Source organism: Anabrus simplex, chromosome 1 (assembly GCF_040414725.1).
Source record: "Anabrus simplex isolate iqAnaSimp1 chromosome 1, ASM4041472v1, whole genome shotgun sequence".
Taxonomy (NCBI): Eukaryota; Metazoa; Arthropoda; class Insecta; order Orthoptera; family Tettigoniidae; genus Anabrus; species Anabrus simplex.
In genome coordinates, this window is record NC_090265.1 from 1,703,722,025 (window position 1) to 1,703,744,609 (window position 22,585).

The 22,585-nt window shown below is 37.8% G+C and overlaps 1 protein-coding gene across 1 annotated transcript in view; it reads right to left on the reverse strand.

Annotated features, from left to right (window-relative positions):
• LOC136858696 (SET and MYND domain-containing protein 4) overlaps nt 1-22,585 on the reverse strand; it is a 73,224-nt gene that overhangs the window by 11,958 nt on the left and 38,681 nt on the right. Inside the window, exon 4 of the mRNA XM_067138431.2 lies at nt 14,892-15,554. Within this exon, the coding sequence (XP_066994532.2) occupies nt 14,892-15,554 (663 nt within the window). The remainder of the gene's footprint in view (nt 1-14,891; nt 15,555-22,585) is intronic.

The window sequence follows — 22,585 nt, forward strand, 5'->3', positions numbered from 1 at the left end:
TCTCCGTGAACTAGCTACCCTACACTACAACATGCATCCCACGGCAGCGCCTCTCCTAGATGCTTGCACATTTATGGATGACTTCACTGCCAACGTAGAAGACAACAATACAGCCATTACTCTTTATTATGAACTAACAGCCCTTCTGCGCCACATTCGACTCCCACTCTCCAAATGGGTCACGAATTCCTTGCCATTAATGAACATATGGAAAGCAGAAAGTCAAGAAGTCGTACTGCAGACACGAGTATTAGGTATCGACTGGAATGCGGAATCAGACCGACTCTTTACAACCCCAGGTGACATCACTGCAAAACTATCCACACAGCCAGCAACTAAACGACAGTTACTGAAAGCCACCACACACTTGTACGACCCACTTGGACTATTTTCACCCGTGTCGATCACTGCCAAAATCCTTTTCCAAGACACTTGGTGCCAAGGACTGGCATGGGAAGAAATTTTACCACCTAATCTTGCACATCGATGGAACGATTGGCTCTCACACCTACAGTACCTCTCTCCAATCCGGATACCACGATGGATTGCCATTTCGAATTCCGGCACAGATTTATCACTGCACGTGTTTTGCGACGCCTCCGAAAGAGCACACGGCGCCGCATTGTACGTCCGGTCACTTGTCAACGACGCTTACACTGTTCGTTTAGTCTGCAGCAAGGCCAGACTGTCTCCTGTAAAGAAAGTGACCCTTCCCAGGCTAGAATTGTTAGCAGCCTTGGTCGGATCCCGACTTCTACATTATTTTTAAGAAGCCACTGGAGTAACATCCATCTCTGCCACGTTATGGAGTGATTCTACAGTCACACTAGGGTGGATAAGAAGTAATCCCAACCGCTGGAAGACATTTGTCTGTAACCGAGTGACTGAAATTTTGACTCATACCACGTCCAGTCAGTGGAGACACTGTCCAGGAATCAACAACCCAGCTGATCACCTTTCTAGAGGACTTCAAGCACACCAACTAGAGTCCTTGGACTCCTGGTGGCACGGACCTTCGTGGTTGAATGGACCTTCCTACTCATGGCCCAGAGATGTCATCCCCACTAATATGAGTCTACCCGAGGAAAGAAAGACCACTCAAGTTCTTGCAACCACCACTCCAGAATCATTGTTTGCTGCCTCACGATTTAGTACATACTGGAAACTTTTACGAGTTACTGCATGGATTCTACGATTCATGAAATGCTTGAAGGAGAAAACCAAGTATTGTCACAACTTCACAGCCTCAGAAATGGAAGAAGCAAGAACATACTGGATAAAGCAAGTTCAACAGGAATGCTCTGCTTCTGAACTGCAAGCCCTGAAGAATAATCTTCCACTAGCACAAGCGTCAAAAATCTTTCGCTACAATTCATTTCTACAACATGGTATCCTCTGACTAGGCCGACGGCTACAACACGCAGACATCTCGAGCAACGAAAAGCACCCAATACTTCTGGATGGCTCACACGCTTTCTGTAAACTTCTGATAAAACAAACTCACATAAGACTTCACCATCTAGGTGTCCCCGCTATCCTAACTGAACTACGCACAGAATTCTGGATCTTGCGAGCACGCCAAACAATCAAGAAGGTCTTACACACTTGCCTTCCGTGTAAAATTGTTCACCAGAGGAGACCGGCGGAATTAGAAGCACCACTTCCTCTGAATCGTCTACGTCCTTGCAGACCATTCGAAGTAACGGGACTAGACTTCGCAGGACCACTGTACGTTACTTCTGGCAACCTCATGAAGAAAGCCTAGATTGCATTATTCACCTGTGCAACAATGCGTGCATTACATTTGGAACTGTGCAGTGACATGTCAACAGACAAATTCCTACAGGCCTTGCAGAAGTTTATAGGCTGACGCGGTATACCACACACGATCTACAACGACAACGCTCAGACATTTCATTCAGCGAACACAGAGTTAACACACTTGTGGAGAGAACTGACAGCGGCACGGACACACCACTATATGGCCCAGCAAGGTATTACATGGAAGTTCATTGCCCCACGTGCCGCTTGGTGGGGAGGATGGTGGGAAAGACTGATCGCCCTCACCAAGTGATCTCGGCGGAAAATACTTGGACGTTCCACTGTTGATGACGAAGGGCTACGGACTGTTTTGACCAGCACAGAAGCCGTATTAAACACAAGGCCCTTTACGCAACATGATGACAATGGTGGTGCATTGACTCCAGCCCACTTCCGCGTTGGCGATCGACTCACCACGATACCTACTGGCCTAGAACCACCTAGGCGAGACCTTGTTAAAACCTTCAGACTACTCCAACGAATGACTGACAACTTCTGGAAGCGTTGGAGTAAAGAGGAGGTATTAAAGACAATGGGGTGGTACATAGTGCCTTATTTAAAATTTCTCTTTGACTATGTCATAAATAATAGTGTAATACCAAAGGAATGGAAGGAATCTATAATAATACCAATTTATAAAGGAAAGGGTGATAAAAGGAAACCAGAGAACTACAGACCAATCAGCCTGACCAGTATAGTTTGTAAAATTCTGGAGAGTTTAATATCGAAGTACATCAGAGGGATATGTGATGATAAAAATTGGTTCATGAGGAGCCAGTATGGATTTAGAAAGAAATTTTCTTGTGAGGCACAACTGGTGGGATTTCAGCAGGACATATCAGATCAGTTGGATTCAGGAGGCCAATTAGATTGCATAGCCATAGATCTTTCCAAAGCCTTTGATAGAGTGGAACATGGAATATTATTAAAGAAATTGGAGGGAATAGGATTGGACGTAAGGGTTACACGTTGGATAAAATCATTCCTAAATTCAAGGGTTCAGAAAGTCAAAGTAGGGAATAATGTATCGCAGGAAGAGAAAGTTTGGAAGGGAATTGCACAGGGTAGTATAATCGGTCCGTTACTTTTCTTAATATACGCAAATGATTTAGGGAACAATATAACATCAAAAATAAGATTGTATGCAGATGACATAATTGTTTATAGAGAAATAAACAACATTGAGGATTGTTCAGAATTACAAAGGGACCTTGAAAGTATCCAACAATGGGTTGAAGAAAATAATATGAAGGTTAATGGAGGCAAATCAACTGTTACAACTTTTACAAACAGGAGCTTTAAAACTGAATTTGAATATACTTTGGATGAGGTAGTTATCCCAAAAGAAGGCAAGTGCAAATACTTAGGTGTGAGATTTGAAAGTAATTTGCACTGGAAGGGTCATATTGATGACATTGTTGGGAAAGCATACAGATCATTACATGTCATAATGAGGCTACTTAAAGGATGCAACAAAGAATTAAAAGAAAAAAGTTACTTGAGTATGGTTCGTCCATTATTGGAATATGCAAACAGTGTTTGGGATCCTCACCAAGAATACCTAATAAAAGAAATAGATAGTGTGCAGAGGAAAGCAGCAAGATTTGTAACAGGGGATTTCAGGAGAAAGAGTAGTGTATCAGAAATGTTAAAGGAACTTGGGTGGGAAACTTTAAGTAAGAGAAGGGAGAAAACTAGACTTACAGGATTATATAGAGCCTATACAGGAGAAGAAGCATGGGGAGATATCCGTGAGAGGCTTCAGTTGGAAAATAATTATATCGGCAGGACTGACCACAAATATAAAATTAGAAGGAATTTTAGCAGAAGCGATTGGGGTAAATTTTCATTCATTGGGAAGGGTGTGAAGGAGTGGAACAGTTTACCAGGGGTAGTGTTTGATCCTTTTCCAAAATCTGTACAGATATTCAAGAAGAGAATAAACAGCAACAGAGAAAATAAATGAAGTGTTAGAGGGCATTCGACCGGTGCAGGTTATTGTAAATAAAAAAATGTGTGTGAATAAATTAATTCCATCCCCTGGTCTAAGGAGTTTGGACAGCCAAAGTAGGAGACTGCCTGTAGGGGTGAAGTACAGTGGGGACTTCGAGGGCCCTGGGACCGCTACGGTAGCTGTGAAGGCCCTTCAGGAACTCTGAAAAGTGGTGGCAAAAGGGGCTCTGGTTAAGACGCAGCAGGTCGTTATGCTACTTAGGATCCAGAACGGGTAAAAAAAAAAAAGTAAATAAATAAATGCAATGTAAAAATTAATGTTATACCAGTTTTATAGTAACATTTGAAGCAATTCCACATACTGTATATCAGTTGACTATATTTGTAAGTAGTACAGGAGATATTATAATTAGAATTTTGTAAACAATATAAATTTATTAAGGATGAGCTGTGTGTTAATAGAAAACATTGTTAGCGTAAATTGTATAATATTGTATTATAGGAAAAATTTTCTTCTCTTGTTAATTTAATATTTAGTGCTTGACAATAATGTATTTTAGTGTACCATTTGCCACCGAGGTAGACACCTCATTTGCAAATAAAGAGATTTTGATTTTTGATTTGAAGAGTATTTGCTACTATAACGGAATTTTCACAAAGTTCGCCAGCCCCGAGACCACGGCTCAAGAATCAGGGTCGGTGACGTAGTTTTACTACAAGAGGATACGTGCCCAAGACACATGTGGACTAAAGCACGGGTCGAAGAATTACGCGAAGGACTTGACGGGAGAACTAGAATGGTTATTCTTCGCACCTAGGACGGAAACCACGTGACACGGCCTGTCCAGCTGGTCATCCCACTCGAGATAGACCAAGGTGGAGAGGATGTTGGAGATTCATAGTAAAGGACTCATACACACTCTATCGGGGAATATGTGTACTTGAATCTGTAATCTCTTTGTACTGGATTGTGGTAAGTAATAATTTAAAAAATTGCCAGCCGTAACGAAGTGAAGTGATTCAGTATTTTATTTACAAGTGATATCCCCAACAGCATTAGTGAAATATTAAATATTGTTACTATTATTACAAGGTGGCTCAGCAGTAATATTCATCATCATCATCATCATCATCATCATCATCATCATCATTGGTTTGCCCTTCCAGCGAGCCAGGTAGGGTGTTTGAAAACGAGCGTCTTCCAAAGTTGCCTATTCAAAAAGATTTTGTTGTCCATGACAGATTCCCAATTCCATCCTCTTCTCTCCACGTCTTCCCTCAGTTGGTCCATTCATCTTCTTCTTGGTCTTCCAGCTGGTCTTCTACCAGTTATTCTCTTTTCCAAATAAGCACATGGTAACCTTGTGCTATTCAGTCATTTAACATGCCCAAACCATTTAAGTCTAGATGACCTAAGTTTTCCCCCATCAATTCATTTAGACCTAGGGTAGATCGGATCTCATCATTTTTCACGTGTCTTTTGGAGTAGTGTCTTTTGGAGGGCAATTCTAAGAAATTTCATTTCACATGCCTGAATCCTACTACAATCCCCTGATGTTAGTGTGTAGGTTTCCAGAGAACATGTAAGGATGGGAACGAAATATGACTTGTACAGGACCTTGTGGGACCTTCCCATCCCACAGTAGGTGTCTTAATGATACTGTAAAAGTTAGAGCCTTTGGTTACTCTGTTATTTCAATCTCAGCTCTATTATTACTAGCCATTATGCTTCCTAAATATCTGAATTGGTGTACTACTTCAACTTGGTGGTCCTGTAGTTTTTTTTTTTTTTTTGCTAGTTGCTTAACGTCGCACCGACACAAATAGGTCTTATGGCGACGATGGGGCAGGAAAGGGCTAGGAGTGGGAAGGAAGCGGCCGTGGCCTTAATTAAGGTACAGCCCCAGCATTTGCCTGGTGTGAAAATGGGAAACCACGGAAAACCATTTTCAGGGCTGCCGACAGTGGGGTTCGAACCTACTATCTCCCGAATACTGGATACTGGCCGCACTTAAGCGACTGCAGCTATCGAGCTCGGTGCCTGAAGTTTTATGTTGCATTCTGTATTATGTCCGCTGAATTTCAATGCTACTGTTTTTGATGGGTTCAATTTCATTCCATAATCATCAAACTTCTGACACCATGCATTCAGATTATTTTGCACCCCCTCCTCCATTTCATCCCATATTTCCACATCATCTGCAAACATCAGAGCCTGAAGATCTTTATTAGATTTCCCTTTTAGTTCCTTTAAAATGGTATCCATAACTACTATGAATAGAAGAAGTGATAAGGCACTACCCTGTTGTACTCCTTTGGTTGTATTGAACCATTCAGAGTGACCATCTCCAATACTGACACAGCTTTTGCAAATAGTATATAGCATTTGGATCTTCCTAATAAGTTACTCTGGTACACAAAGTTTGCTAAAACTTTTCCAAGTAGTTGATCTAGGAACATTATCATATGCCTTTTCAAGAGCCATAACCACAATAATTAGGTCTTTTCCTCTTTCCCAGTGTTTCTATGCCAACATCCTCAAAGCAAATATCAGGTCTGTTGTGTTTCTTCCAGCCCTAAAGCCATGTTGTTCCACTTCTAAGATAGGCTCTAGTATACCCCTTACTCTGGCTTCAATGTTCTCCATAATTTTAAGGCCATGTGATAGGAGGGTAATGCCTCTGTAATTTTCACTTTTCTTTTCTACTCCCTTTCTTAAAGATAGGAACTATCATCGCTTTTGTCCAATCTTCAGGTATTTTGTTATCCTTACATATTGTTCTGAGAACTTTATAAAGCCACTGTATTCCTGGTGGACCAGCAGCTTTAATGTCAGCTGTAACTTCATCAGCTCCTGCCGACTTACCACTTCTCATCTTATGGAGAGTTTGCTCCTTCTGTCCATGTAATTGGGATATCTTCCTCTATTGTTTTCTCTCCTACATCCTCAATAGAGATCTTTTTACAGCCAATTAGAAGCTTGTCAAAATACTGTCCCATTGTATCTCTGTTATCTTCCATATTGCGAACTATATTCACATCTGCTGTCTCCAGCGCTGTAATTGCTTCTTTATCTGATCTTTTATTCTTTACTATTCCATGTATAATTTTTACATTCCCTTTACTGTCTTCTTCCAGTTTAGTTGTAAATTCTTCCCAACTTTTCTCTTTTTCTTCCCGTACAATTCTCTTGACTTCTAACTTCCTGTATCTATATTCTTTCACCATCTCTTCTATTGTTCTCTCTTCATTCGCTGTTGATTCTGTCAGATTTAGCCACATCAAGAGCTTTTTTGGCTTTATTCCTTTTCATTATGGCTTCTTTCACTTTATCATTCCACCAAGATGTTCTTTTCTCTCCAACTCTTCTGCTTGTTCTTCCACATATTTTATCTGTGCTATCAACCAGACTTGTCTTAAAATCATTCCATTCTTCATTACCTTTCTTTGTGTCTGTTATTGGTATTTTAGCTCTGATTTCCTCTTGAAACTGCTATTTGACTTCCAGATCTTTCACTTTCCAGTCTTTAATTCGTGTTCTTTTCTTCTTGTTTACTTTAATAATAGGTTTGGTGACTCTTAAATCTGCAATGAGGAGTCTATGGTCACTATCAAAGCTCTCACTAGGTATTACTTTTACATCATGCACCTTTTCTCCACTTGACCTATCTGTGATGATAAGGTCTATCACAGATCTATACTGACCATCCCGGGTGTATCTTGTTATCTTGTGGCTATCCCATTTCTGAAACCATGAGTTCTTCACCAGAAGTCGGTTTTGTGTACATAGATCAAGCAAAAGTTCACCCTCCTCAGTTCTATTACCAAATCCATATAGACCAATAATTCCTTCATAACCTGACCTATCAGTTCTTACCTGAGCACTAAAATCCCCAATTATCATGATGTTCTCTTCATCAATGATGTCCTGTAGTTTTTCCCTAGTTTTTTGTCACTACAACCCTGCTGGGGAGCATAAACTTGCATCACAGTTTGAGTTTCTCCATTTAGGCATATTTTAGCTTTGATTAATCTCTCATGGCTGAATGAGATGTCTGTTACACTATCAATGTCTTTATGGAGTATAAAACCAACTCCACCAATTCCTCGCCACTGCAGGATTACTTCTCCAGTATAATTTATATCCATCGTCTAACATTCTTGTGTTGCAATCTTTCCATTTGGTTTCACTTAGCCCTAGGATGTGAATATGTCTACGGTTCATTAAATCCGTGATTTCATTGCATTTTCCTGTTAAGAGTCATAACATTTAAGGTTCCAATCCAAAGCTTATTTCTATGATTGGTTCTTCTCGTGCATCTTGAATGAACATCGGACATGACGCCATCATTAGTTCCAAGAGTACTTGAAGTATTGTCGACATAGAGAATATGTTTCTTTCCGAAGCTCGTTTTAATTTTGAAAGTAACTGCATTGTACTCCTGTACTGTCTTGCTAAGCCTAAAGTACTAGAGGATTTTTTTTCAGGGTGGTCTCCCTTAGCCTTTGGCAGTCCCCTGCCTCACTGCAAAGCAGCAGCTGATGAATTTATGTGTTATTTCCCACACAAAGGACTCATCCAACCTTCTAAGGGAAAACTCATCTGCTCGCAACTATTGGCCTTCCCTTAGTTTGCCTGGTTTGGTATCGGCCGCGAAACCCTTGGCCAGACAGTCGCAGGTAGTACCGTCTACTGTCGCATACGGTAGCAGAATATATTCTGACCTGACAAGAAAGCAGTAATATTATCAACTCAAATATCTTAAAGACATACTCTTCCTTCCCTTCCAGGCTTCTATCACTCCATCTCGGGATGATTAGTTTCAATTTTTAGGCAGATTTCAGCAGCAGAATGTTACATTTGAAAACAGTATCTGTATCTATATTATCACAGAAATATCCATTGACATCATTGCCAATAATAATTAGACTGGCCTGCTCAATATTCTGGGTTCAAATCTGGTGATGATGGGAGAAATATCTAATAGCATGTCTTTCTTTGGACAAAGAAGTAAAATCAGACAGTTGAAATCCAAAGCAGAAAAAGGCTAATAATTATATTCTAACCACAGGATGTGATTCTTAATTTCTAAAATCTCACATGTTTTGTCCCAAAATCCAAAAATCGAAGCCCACCCACCTTAATGAGTGGTTCAATAAATAACAAGGATTAAGTTAAAAATTATGCTATACTACAAGATACTAACATGTACAATACACTAAAATGGTATACACAGTACTGATAATGATACACTTATTTATTAACTAAAACACAGTTGCTCTATAAATGTTTAGCCAGTTTCAAAAACACATAAAACAGATAATAGTATCACTCAAAAGCAGACACTGTTAACCAAGGCCATGTGTTAAGTTATACTAATTGGCAACGCAGAACTTGGAGCAGCCACTTCAGAGGGCTTTTAGACAGAGAGGGTAGGGAAAGCGAAAGCATACAACTACCTGGGATTGGCTTAAACGGGACACATGTACTGGTTACCATAGTAACTGCTATCTGAAACTATGATGTTACGAGCTGTCAGAACATGTAAATTGTTTTAACAGAACTATAGTTTCAATATGGGATTGAATAAAATAGAAAGTACATCTGGGGAACGAATGAGACGGCCAAGGGGGTGTCACAAACGTGAGCCTGCAGTGCTGGCCTCTTATAAAAACAAATGACAAATCAAATGATACCAGAAATCACACATCTCTTACATCTCACATCATTCAACTTTGATCAACAAAATTTTGATAAGTGCTAAAAATATGTGCAAATGAAAATATAAATGAAAGAATAAAACAATGTAAAAATTTCAACTTGTTTATCATTTCTAATTAAAATAAACAAGAGGCACTGCACGTGCATAACTCAGCCTACCACTTTTCTTCTCTCTTTCATTTAAGGAGGTTTCTTACGGTCACTTCAACTATGCCCATAAAGATTGTTTCTTAGTATAGAAATTGAGTCTTTCATGGCCATTAAAGCAATCTGGCACAAAAACAGATCAGTATTCCTTTCACTATGATTTCACGCAGCTGATACTGGTACTTCTCCTAAATTTCTTTAGATAATACTTTCTATTATTCAATACCTTTGTTTGCCACTGGATAATTAACAAGAGTTTGATTATTGAGCTCTGGGTCTAATTTTAAGTGCAATCTATACAATGAACACTGACCATTCTATATTTTCCTTCTTTCCAAGTTAACTCACCCAATTCTCCGTGCTTTTTTCGCCACAGTTGTGAAATCGTAATTTTAAAAAAAGCCAAAAAAAAAAGTGGCCTGGATGCTAGTTTTATCTTTGACTTCTTAATCATCACCATATCAGCCAACTTTCAGAAATCAAAAATATGAAGAAAACAAGGCTGCATCATGGGTCACAACTGCGTAATGCCCACTAGCAAAACGTTACTCGAGCATCAAAAGTATTTCCAGTGGCACTATGAATTGGCACAATATGCACATGCACAGAGAAACCCCATTGTGTAAGACATGATGCATTTCAAGTGCAGTAGGGAGTAAATGTCTGGTGTGGGATCTTGGGCGACTACCTAATCGGACCATATTTCTTCGACAAAAATTTTACAACCATTTTCTTCCTAATTCTAACAGTGTGCTAGGAAAAATGCTTTTCTGTGTTTTGGCACATCCTTTATCTGAAGAAAACTAAACACTGTTAGTCTTACAAACAAAAAGAACATACACACAAGATTTAGAAGTAAATTTATTTTATAAATGCTCATATATATTTTCTTCATAACTCTAATGATTTTCTAGAAAACTGTGCCTTTTTATATCTTAACACTCTTAGGACCAGGTCCATGCTTTGTACTTGTTCCCAGAAACCTGGCAATTTCAGTGAATTTTAAAAATTCCTCAGCTGTACCTACTCAATGGATCTTAACCTGTGATGCACTACTTGAAAGGTGCAGTTTTGCATATTTCTATCCCACTTACTGCATTCAAACAGTCTGAATAGTACACTATGTAAACTGAAAATTTTGTCAATACTGGTTCATATTATCACTAAACTCTCTATCGTTGACAAATTTACGCAATGTAAACAATACTGTACACATATACGCATGTTTTAAGTGATTTGATAGAATCTGAGGATGTTCTTGTAGAACAAAACATGTCATTCTTTGTATATTAGTGTGTATTTTTTATAGGTATGTTTATAGTGTTATAATTTATATAGAAATTGCTGTGTGTTTGACAGACTGAAAAGTTGTTGTTACATTTAACTAAGTTGACACTGAAAAGTATGGCTTCATTCTTAACAAAATATTTTCATTCTAAAAAAATTTATAGTACCATATTTCTCCAAATCTAAGATGACATCACTTTTTCCTTCAAAAAATTTAAATCGGGCTTAAAAATTGCTTTGTAAAATCATACTAATGCCTTTCTTGTACAGTACACAATTTTAGACTATCTTCGTCTTCATGCCACCACCGAACATTGGCTTTATTATACCAATGTAAATGGTCCATTATTCCCTGTGGGAATCAACATCTATATCATTGGCTTTAGTTACGCTAAAGAATTGATCAATAAATTTTAAAAGTTTAATATTCAATCCAATCATTCTCTTCATTCATTCGATATTGTAAACATGTATCCTAGTATACAAATTTCCAAAGAATATCCCATCATTCAAAACAATTTAAGCAAATACAGTGGCCTAAGTATATTAGAAATACAGGATTTTATGTCTATCCTCAAATTAGTTACAAACAACAATTATTTCACTTTTGATAACGTCATTTATCAACAAGAAGGTTTGGCTATGGAATCGCCAGCCTCAGGTATCTTCGCTGAGATTTACTTGGATTTTTTGGAACATATCAAAGTTGATAATAATAATAAATTTGACAGCATCCTTTCCTGGGTAAGATATGTAGATGACACAATAGTAATTATGAATGAGAGCATAACAGATGCTGCTACCACTCTCATTAATCTAAATAACACTGATCCGCATATAAAATTCACACTTGAATCCAAAATTGGACAAAATTATTTTTTTAAATTTAACTATTATCAGGCACTCAGACCACTTAAGACATAAGATTTTAAGGAAACCTACCCAAACAGTCACTACAATCCGTCAAGACTCTTCACACCCTCAAATTCACAAACGAGCAGTATACAACAGCATGGTGTACTGAGCCTTCAATATTCCAGTCAAAAAGGGACCTCAAAAACGAGTTGAACACTATTCGTTAAGATTGCTAAATCTAATGGATACAACAGTTTCTTTACTGAAAGAATAATCAATAAATATAAATATCGCCCCTTAACTACTTTGAAAACATAAACAAACCAACTCCTCTTTTTCTACCTTTACGTTCAACAAAGAAATTTATAAAAAAGCATGATGTAAAAGTGGTTTTCAAAACCAATAATAGGAATGCAGAAATCTTACACAATGCCACATCCATAAACAAGTTCAATAGTTTTTCGAAGTCAGGGGTGTACAGAATTAAATGCAACAGTTGTAATTTTTCTTACGCTGGACCGAGTGGAAGGAGCTTTAATATAAGATACTCAAAACACGTTAATGCCCTGAAATACAATAGATTTTCGGCCATGAGACAGCATATGCACGACTATAATCACAAATTCACAGACATAAAACAAGATATGAAATTCTCAAAGTCATGAACAAAGGACCCCTCCTTAAGATTACAGAAAGCTGCTTCATACATATAGATCAATATTTCAACCCAAATTATAATCTTAATGACATTTCTGAAGGGCCAAATATCCTGTATAACCTTTTAATTCCTATTTTTACTAACTTCAAACCAAACAGTCATAATTCAATTTTTCATTCTATTCACAGCACCTTCCCTCAGCAGCCACCCGTTTTCCCACATCCTTCGGCCCCGCCTTAAACCCCTTCCTTTCCCTGCCCTTTCTGTGTTCCCTTTGAATCTCATGACCTCAACACCTCCCTGTTAGTGAGGCACAAAGTAGGCGACGCACCACACGCCATAACGTAAAGTAAGTCTCATATAACTTATGCCATTTGATTAGCACTCTCTCTCCTTTTAGTTCATTAATTTTGAATATCATTTATTTAGGTCAACTTCATGGACACTGCATTGAATTGCGAATTTCTACCAAATGCATTCTATGAACTGCCAGCTATTGATCATATCTTCGTATGCTATTTTTGACAATCACCATCAGTATTTTTCAAGATATTTTAATAAAAAGCACCAACATATTAACGTGATGCAACACATCCAAGGACTTTAGAGTCTTATTTTAATTTCATAGTTTACTTGTTGTCCGCATAGTTCATCGTTTTATTACCTTTTAATGTCATTTGTGTTTGTGCATTTGTTTTAGTCATTAAATGTATTTGCACAGTTTCATATTATGCTGATGATGGCCAGCCAAGGCCGAAACTAGTTCCAACTAAGATTTAAAATGTAATGTAAACATTGCATAATATAGTATTGAGCAGGTGGACAATTAAAACATAAGTTTAATTATTATTGAGATATCTTTTCAGAACATCCAGGAACAAATTAGCAATATTAACACCAGTAGAGCTGTCTTCCAAATTTTCCATGGATAGCAAACAATTTTCAATCTCTTTCATTTCTTTGTTGAAAAACGAGATGAAGACAGGATAGAGCTTACAATCTTTATCATTGCTCCCATCAGTTGAAATCGCAAAAGGTTCAGTCTTTAAAGTTTGAATCACCTTACTATCTACATCACGGGCCATTTCATTAATATGGCAGGGGTTTTAGTTCTAGTACACGCATACTTCTTCACAATGTCTGAAACTCAGAACATCTTTCTGAACAATGGTCCTGCGTGAAGAGAACAAGACAATGCAAGGTTATGTTCAACAATGCTTTTTTTATTTACTTTTTATGTTGCACCGACACAGATAGGTCTTATGGAGACAATGTGATAGGGAAGGCCTAGGAATGGGAAGGAAGCGGCCGTGGCATTAATTAAGGTACAGCCCCAGCATTTGCATGGTGTGAAAATGGGAAACCATGGAAAACCATCTTCAGGGCTGCCGACAGTGGGGTTCGAACCCACTATCTCCTGATTACTGGATACTGGCCGCACTTAAGCAACTGCAGCTATCGAGCTTGGTGTTCGACAATGAAAGCTGTGAACAAACATTCTGCTCGAGTGACTGCATCATTTTCCTTCCTGCCTACAATCCTCTCAAGACAGCTAGCACTATCTTTGCATTTTTGTGTGATACTGTGAGCTACAATATCAATGTTCCCTCCATGTGAGATATTTATATCACACCGAACAAAATGCATAATAGTTTCCTTTATTAGACTGTAAAATGAACGGAAATTCTTTTTTATAGGTATTCCTGAACACTTGGAGATCACATCTGTTATGTCTTGTAGTCATAATGTGAAGAGAAAATACCAAAAACTGTCACCAACACAACTCTCTGAAATACATTCAAGTCATTAAAATTATGAACTAAGAATGAACACAAATGTGCTGAAATACACGAAACTACTACATACAAAACAGATTAATATGTCTCATACATTATTAACATATGACTTTGACAGGGCAAAAAGCACAAAACCACAAGAAAAAACACATGACCTACAACTCCAACAAAACTATGCACAGAAATGAGCACACGAACTACACAATAACAAACTCACTCTTTCATCCCGATTAACAAAGTCGCTAGTGTGCACTAGCTTCTCTGGCTTGTAGAATGAATGCCATCCCAAATTCCCTGCTGAACAGCACAGAGGTTGCATAAATTACACAAGCACACAAGGGGAAGAGTACTGACCGTACTGGAGGTTATATTGGTCAAAAATAGGAAGAAGTGAAAATAAATAGGAGAACCGGAAGACGATTAAAAAACGGAAAGTTTCTGGGTAAATTGGAAGGGTTGGCAGGTATGCATCACAGATCGGCTCCCTTTTGTCACTGATTAATGTTTCATACATCTAAACCTTTCTCGATAAAAACTCCTTACAACAGTGAGAAACATATCAAAATACATTTGGTGGTTTCCCAATTTTAGCCCGCACAAACACAGACAAATGTGCACAAGGGATTTAATAATATGAATTAATCTTCATTACCTCTTCTCCAGCCTTGATGGGCCGTACAGCTTGCAGCACAGCAATATCTCCCACGTGACTTGTTCTCGTTACATTGGGATCACAGGAGTGGTTTACGAGACTCAATGTTGCATAGGCTGCAGCACCAATCTCCAAACTCCTTGATGTCATTTTCCCGTCATCTGCAATCTCCTGGATGTAATTTGATACTTCGTGGGCATTGCATGGTAAGTTTTGGAGGTGCCTCAACAACAAACCACCAACCATTCCTTTAATCTCAGGAAAGTTGTTCTTAGCAGCATCTGTGAAGAACTTGCTCCATTTCTCAAGACAATCCAAGAGACAAGCAGCAAGAGCTGCCCTCTTAAACAAGTCTCCAAGATTTCGCTTTTCAGTGTTTGCAATTAAATAATATATAGGGGCATAATCATCAGATTTATAAAAGCCATTTTTATCAAAACCCATGAGTTTATTATCTTCTAGGGGTTTATCTTCAAGTTCCCTTATATGATTGTACAATTCTATCAGTTTCCTTCCACAGGCAGATGCCAAAATAACAATCTGTACAGCAAGATGTGCCATTTTTGGAATATCAAGTTTTAGGAGTACAGGCAGAATATGACAATCAATACAATGGCCTTTCTCCCAAGATTCCTTACGGCAACTTTCAGAACAGTACATTACCTGAAAATATAGAAGAAAATGTAATGAACAGGATATAACAAACAATATTCTGTGAAAATTAGCATCTAATATACTTTTATTTCATAGTTTTATCTCTACATATAAAAATTATATGAAATCTGTCAGTCTGCCTTCCAAATCAACATCGCTGAGTAGAATTTCATGAAATTACCCACAAACCCTTTCACAGGGTTGAACTGCAATTACTGCGATATATGAACTTTATTATTATTAGCTAACTGCTCATAAATACTGAAAAATCGAGGGAGCGAAATATAAATCACGGATACTTTAACTACCTACTCAGAACTACAAATGGTTGGAATACAAGATCAGCTTACTTTTATTTATTTTTATTTGTCTACACCACTTTATACACCCTTTGTTTACAACTTAGCCAACAATGCAATATTTGAATATGAAGAGCGACAATAATCAATAACAATATGACTGTTAACTATTACCGTGTAATCTCTTTAACTTCTTTTTAAATGGAAGTTTACAGGCGTATCGTGTTTTTTAATGTAGTAAATTATTACCTTCGCGATAGTTTGAACGGATATCTATACGAAATACCGGAGAAGTTTCGGCGTAAGTTACGATACTATTCCTTATGATAATCTGCCTTTGTAAGCATTATACCAACAAATCTACAGATATTTACAAATATGTTTAAAGTGAATATTATTACCTAAAGTATTTCCTAAACCTAAATTCGAAACAATGTACACCTAGCTAGCCTACTTAACCTAAAAAACGTAATTTACTGAAGACCAACTGAATTACTTGTTATAAAATTTAAATAAATATCACAACTCCCAATTTCTACCAACAAGCACTAAACACCACTACATAAATAGCACTAAATGAATCACAAATACACACAATTAAGCTATTTCAATAGTTTTAACTACTTTATCACTACAATAATATAAGAGCTCTCTCAACAGCCAACCGTTCTCAAGTGCATCCAACAATGCAATCATATATTATTATTATTATTATTATTATTATTATTAGGGTGGGTGATATTAGTTGAATTTATGTTATTATTATTATTATTATTATTATTATTATTATTATTATTATTATTATTATTATTATTATTATTATTATTATTATTATTATTATTATTATTATTATAAGAGTACTCCACCTTAGCCAATACACAAAATATGTCTTAAAGGGAACAAAGAAACAAGAGTCAACCAAGTCAAAATGTGACTGAAGGTGGACTAATTGTATACTTTTCTTTTACTGTGGAGTCAAAATGGAACAACCCAAATGTGACATATTTGTCATGAAGTGAGTTATTCATGATCTTATTTCCTCCATATCTTGGGTCATTGTTTCCTGCAATGAAAGCTGAGGTGGAGATTCTTTTCAAGGCAACCACTCTCTCTTAACACTAATCAGAGGAAGAAATGGAAGTGGTATGACCCCACAAAGAAATAGGGTATCAGCTAAAGAAAGTGAGGGCCATAAATGGCGTGAAAATGAAAGACTCCCCAAAACTCCTAAGCCTAATACTGTCAGGGTTGGAAGAGAACAAGAGTTGACCAAGGAAGGTCAAATAGGAAAGCTGACACAAGAAAGTGGAAACAATGTCAGACTCAGCTAAAAGCTCATGGTCACCATCCCACAGTCCATATTTGAGAGCTCCTGAGATCTTTCCTGCAATTAAATCGCCAGATGGAGATCTTTCGATTTGACGCCCGTAATCATAGATAATAAATTTCATATTAATCCACATTGAAGAGCAATATAGTGTAAAACAAAAGCTAAAAGTTTCCACGTATTCAATACTATTTGTTGTAACCTTAAAGTTACATACAGTATATTTGTTGAAACTAGTTTTGGACTTACCAGAGACTATCATCAGTCAAAATCAAAATTTAGGCAAGACATGAATATAGATAAAATTTGAACAAATGAACATCTCAACACTTTCCCATCAACTTCATTCTGTTCATACTTGTTTCAGCTCAGATTAGTTCTAGAAGATTCCTCAAGTGCTGGTATGTTAGTGTTTCACCTGGTCTTCTGTGAGGTGCAGTCTTCAAATTGGAGGAAAGCTGTGAGCTTGCAAAGGACATGAGATTGTGATGAGTGTTTCTCAAATCTTTATTTCATGCTTGCTTCATAAATTTTATCTATATTCATGTCTTGCCTAAACTTTGATTTTGACTGATGATGGTCTCTGGTAAGACCGAAACTATTTTCAACAAATATATGTAACTTTTTTAAGGTTACAACTAACAGTATTGAATAGGTGAAACATTTAGCCCTTGTGCCAGAGGAATTGCCCAATTATGGTTCAAATTCCCGACCCTGGCGGGAATCGAACCTGGGACTCCTGTGACCAAAGGCCAGCATTTAGCCATGGAGCTGGACTTTCCTGCAATAATTACATGACTTACAATATTTAAAGCAAACCAACTCCTGTAAAAATATCCTATTGTTTTGAAAATACCACGAATCCTCAAACGAACAGAACAGCAAACATGCACAGAGTTTCTTTTTTTTTTTTTGCTTTACGTTGCACTGACACAGATAGGTCTTATGGCGACAATGGGACAGGAGTGGGAAGGAAGCGGCCTTAATTAAGGTACAGCCCCAGCATTTGCCTGGTGTGAAAATGGGAAACCACGGAAAACCATTTTCAGGGCTGCCGACAGTGGGGTTCGAACCTACTATCTCCCGAATACTGGACACTGGCCGCACTTAAGCAACTGCAGCTATAGAGCTCGGTGCACAGAGTTTCCAATAAATCATATCTTTTAAATCTTCTTGTAGCTCATTATCTGGGAACTGTACAAATAATTTATGAAATACGTAAATATATATTTAGTTATTTTTTACTGAAATAAGGAATCACAGTCTTTATGGACTTCAAGTTACAAAAAGCTATAATTTATATTCAATATTAAAGTTCAATGAAGCTAAACAAAGTAGCCCTATATGAAACATAATGTTGCACTTCACATTATAATATGAACCTCGAAGAACACATGATCATTTATGCTCTGTTACCAAAACAATGAATTACAAAATGTTTTAAAGTGCTGGTAAGTGGAACCTTCTATTGTATCTGAGGCCAGATTCAACATCAGAAGTAGTAATGGAGGCATGTTTGAAATTCACAATGTCTATTGCGGCTAAGTCCAATGTTAACTTCACACTTAAATCTCCACACAACATTGTACCAACCTTTCCCATTTCTTCATATCCAGGGTTCTTTGAAAGGATGACGTCCATCTTAATTTTTGCTATATCTGCAACTTTACGTCTTCCAGGATTCAGTTTTTCCACAGTATTACTCACAATTCTAAAACATTCAGAAAATGACAGATACAAGTTTATGGAGTCTTTTGAGTGCTTTTGTGATGCAAAAAAATGCATCATCATCATCGTTGACCATCTCCAGTTGCCCGGGTGTGGTGTATAAGACCACTCCATCTTTGTCTATCCATAAACCACTGTTCTCTCGTAATCTTTTCCCAATCTTGTCCTCTCTCCTTGACATCTTTCTTCACCAGATTGGTCCATTTTTCTCTGGGTCTGCCCACTGGTCATTTTCCTTTTACTTCTCTTTCATATTCTCTTCCTGTAGTCCTGCTTGCACTCATCCTTCTTACATGGCCAAACCACTTCAGTCTTGCTTTCTGTATCCTCTGTAGTAGGGAGTCTCTTATTCTCACTTCATCTCGGACTTATGAAAAATTATACTGAACATAATTTAAGTAATTCCTCGCACTTATGTCACAGACAACTGTTTCCGCAGCTTTAGTTGAGGCTGGATCTTTAGAGTCCATGGTATGCACAACATTCTTAACAGTCTATATATTCAGTATAATATTCAACCGCTTGCAGCCATGTACCCCACCTCATAAGAATTGGCTTGGGTAGCAACAGAATTTCTAGGTACATTTCTTTCAAAAATTAACACTTCTGTGGTTTTTGAGAAAAACATTTTTCACTGAGAAAATGAACAAAATTTACTTTGGGGTAACTGCCTCTTACCACCTCTGCCACACGAAGAAAGGCATGTGATAAACAAGTGAAATGAGTCATCATAGAATATACAACGCTTCTCCAGCCTTTATCATATAAAGTGCGGCATCACTAATAAAAAATGAACACTTTATCATACTTAACGCCCTAGGGCTACAGAATACCCATGGCTTCATTGAACAGTTTTGCTATAGCTTCAGCTTCATTATTGCACTTTTCTAGAACATCACAGTGTAAAAGAATCTGTTTACAGTACAATAATCACTTAACAAACCAATTATTATGTCCTTTTGTCTTATCTTCTCAACAGTTTGATCGTACATAGTTGAAAAATAAGTTTTTCTGAATGTTGACTCATCCAGGATAGTTTGTTTGGTATATTTCTCAAGGAGTCTGCTGAAGGACAGATTATTCAGTTTGAAGAGAGGGATGTTACCAGAGATGAGAGCATGGCGAAGGTCTGTGTTTGATTCGGATGTTACACTTGAAAGTTGTTGGTTGTGTCAGAAACAACTGTCACTCCTTGGAATTTCCTTGTTTGTTAGCCTGATGTTAACTGATTGAAATGTGTTGTTCCACCAGGAACCTCTGAGCAGATATCACTGTTCACTGACACAAATTACAAAATAATACTTTAGTGTCACTTGATAAAAAATCACCTTTAAATTCTGATACTTAATTTTAATTTTAAACTGGTTGACTGTGCTACTTCAGCCATATTGAAAAAATGTTAATGTCTTCAATGAAATCAATATACAGCTGAACACACTGTACGTGTAGTGAACTGGATGGAGGTACGAAGCAATGAAAGGGAATGCCTGAATTATGGAATAATCGGGAAACAACTGCCACACTGTTGAGTGTTGAGTTGCACACAAGTTAAAATATTAAATGCTTAAATATAAAATGTTAATTTGTTTCTCCATTATTGAGGGGACTGTTAATTTACTAGAATTTAATACTTTTTAGCCAAAATGTGGACTATATTCATTTTAATGACTAAGAATATGGAAAAGATGTGCTTAACTCCAAAATATGGAGAAATATGGGGGGAGGGGAAAAACCAGCATTTTTCAACTCCACACACCATGATTCATTAAGATAATACAAAATATGATTAATTTTAGTTTCATAAATATATTTGTACTTGCATAGAAATCTGTTCTCCACTCATTATTAACTATCTGCAAAATTAAATATTGTTGGTATAAGAGCAAAAGCAGCAGGCACAACCAGAGTGAAAATAAAAAGATAAAAGTGACAGCATAAGAAAAGCATATGGCCAGTATATTAAAAGAGGTGGGGCTGCCTAGCCAAGGCGCTATAAGCGTGCTCGCTTCATCCGGAAGGACATGGATTCCATTCCCGAAAAGGAAGTCAAAAAAAGTTTAGGAAATAGATTTCCAGTTCTGGAACAGCACATGGCCCTCAGGTTCACTCAACCTACACCAGAAATGAGTACCAGGTAAATTCCTGGGAGGGCAGCATAGGCAGCCAGTCTTAAGCTGCGTTTACACTAGCAAAACTCAATTGCGAAAGTCGCTTGGGCTAAACTTACTCGCTTCGAGTGAAATTTTGCACTACCCAAAACAGAGCGCAATTCAGAACTAAAAATAGCGCGAGTGGGGCGAGCCACCTTCGACAAGCCTGAAAGCTTCAGTTCTGGTTTTGCAGCCAACACGGAAACTTGTTTTGTCCCTCGAGCTGCTGCAGCCGCGTTTGAAATCATATCTTTTTTTTTTTTTTTGCTACGGGCTTTACGTCGCACCGACACAGTTAGGTCTTATGGCGACGATGGGATAGGAAAGGCCTAGGAGTTGGAAGGAAGCGGCCGTGGCCTTAATTAAGGTACAGCCCCAGCATTTGCCTGGTGTGAAAATGGGAAACCACGGAAAACCATTTTCAGGGCTGCCGATAGTGGGATTCGAACCTACTATCTCCCGGATGCAAGCTCACAGCCGCACGCCTCTACGCGCACGGCCAACTCGCCCGGTGAAATCATATCAATGTCATTTCTGATCAAAAAAAGGGGAGAAGAAAAATCAGTGCCCTTGAGGATGTTGGAGCAAACAATTATTCCTTGGAAGTAGCCAATATGGAAACAACCTTATGAGAGAAATGGTACAGGAACCCAATGACGACACAATTAAGAACTCCGTCCCTGTGAGTACTCAAGATTTTGAACAACTCGTTTCACTGATCAGTCAAAAAGTTGGAAAAAAAAAAAAAGACATGACATTCAGAGATGCAGTAACAGTGAGAGAAAGGTTGGCGGTCACAATGCGTTTCTTAGCAATTGGTGATTCGTACACAAGTTTGCAGTATTTATAGAAATAAGAAAGTTTAGCTGAGAATTAATTTCCTTCCATGCATCTTCTCTTTTATTTCAATTGAAATAGTTTTTGTTTTTCAGATTCCACATAAAATCTCGATTTTTGTAGAGCTTGATGAGCTGCAAGCACTGTTCTTGATACATCTCTCGTGCAACTATGGGGACCACGTTTACACTGAGCGAAATTCGATGAGCGAAACCGTTTGATGAGCGGACAAAAACCAACTGAGCTCCGGCTCGCAGCGAGGGGGTGAGGGAGGAAATTGCGAGGAAATTGCACTTAGTGTAAACGCAGCTATAGAACCAACACTCCATCCTACTTAGTGCCAAGATTTTACCTTCCACTCCTCCAAAGGCCGTCAAAGGCCTGTATGGAGATGGCCTCACATTTCAGAATAAAGAAGGAAACTTACATCATCTATAAAGGATAACTTATTGCAACACCTACAACAAGAGAAAGCTGCAAACAAGTTCTGAATTTAAAAACAGAAAATATTACTATTACACAAAGCAAACTGGCTACATTATAAAGGCTGAATAGTTGCAAGTTTATATTCAGGAAATGGTACGCTCAAATTTCACAACTGGCTGCCCAGGAGATACTTTCTTATTTTTACACCAAACGAATACCAGGATTGGACCTTAAATAAAACCATAGTTGCTAACTTCCATTTCTCTTCCCAGT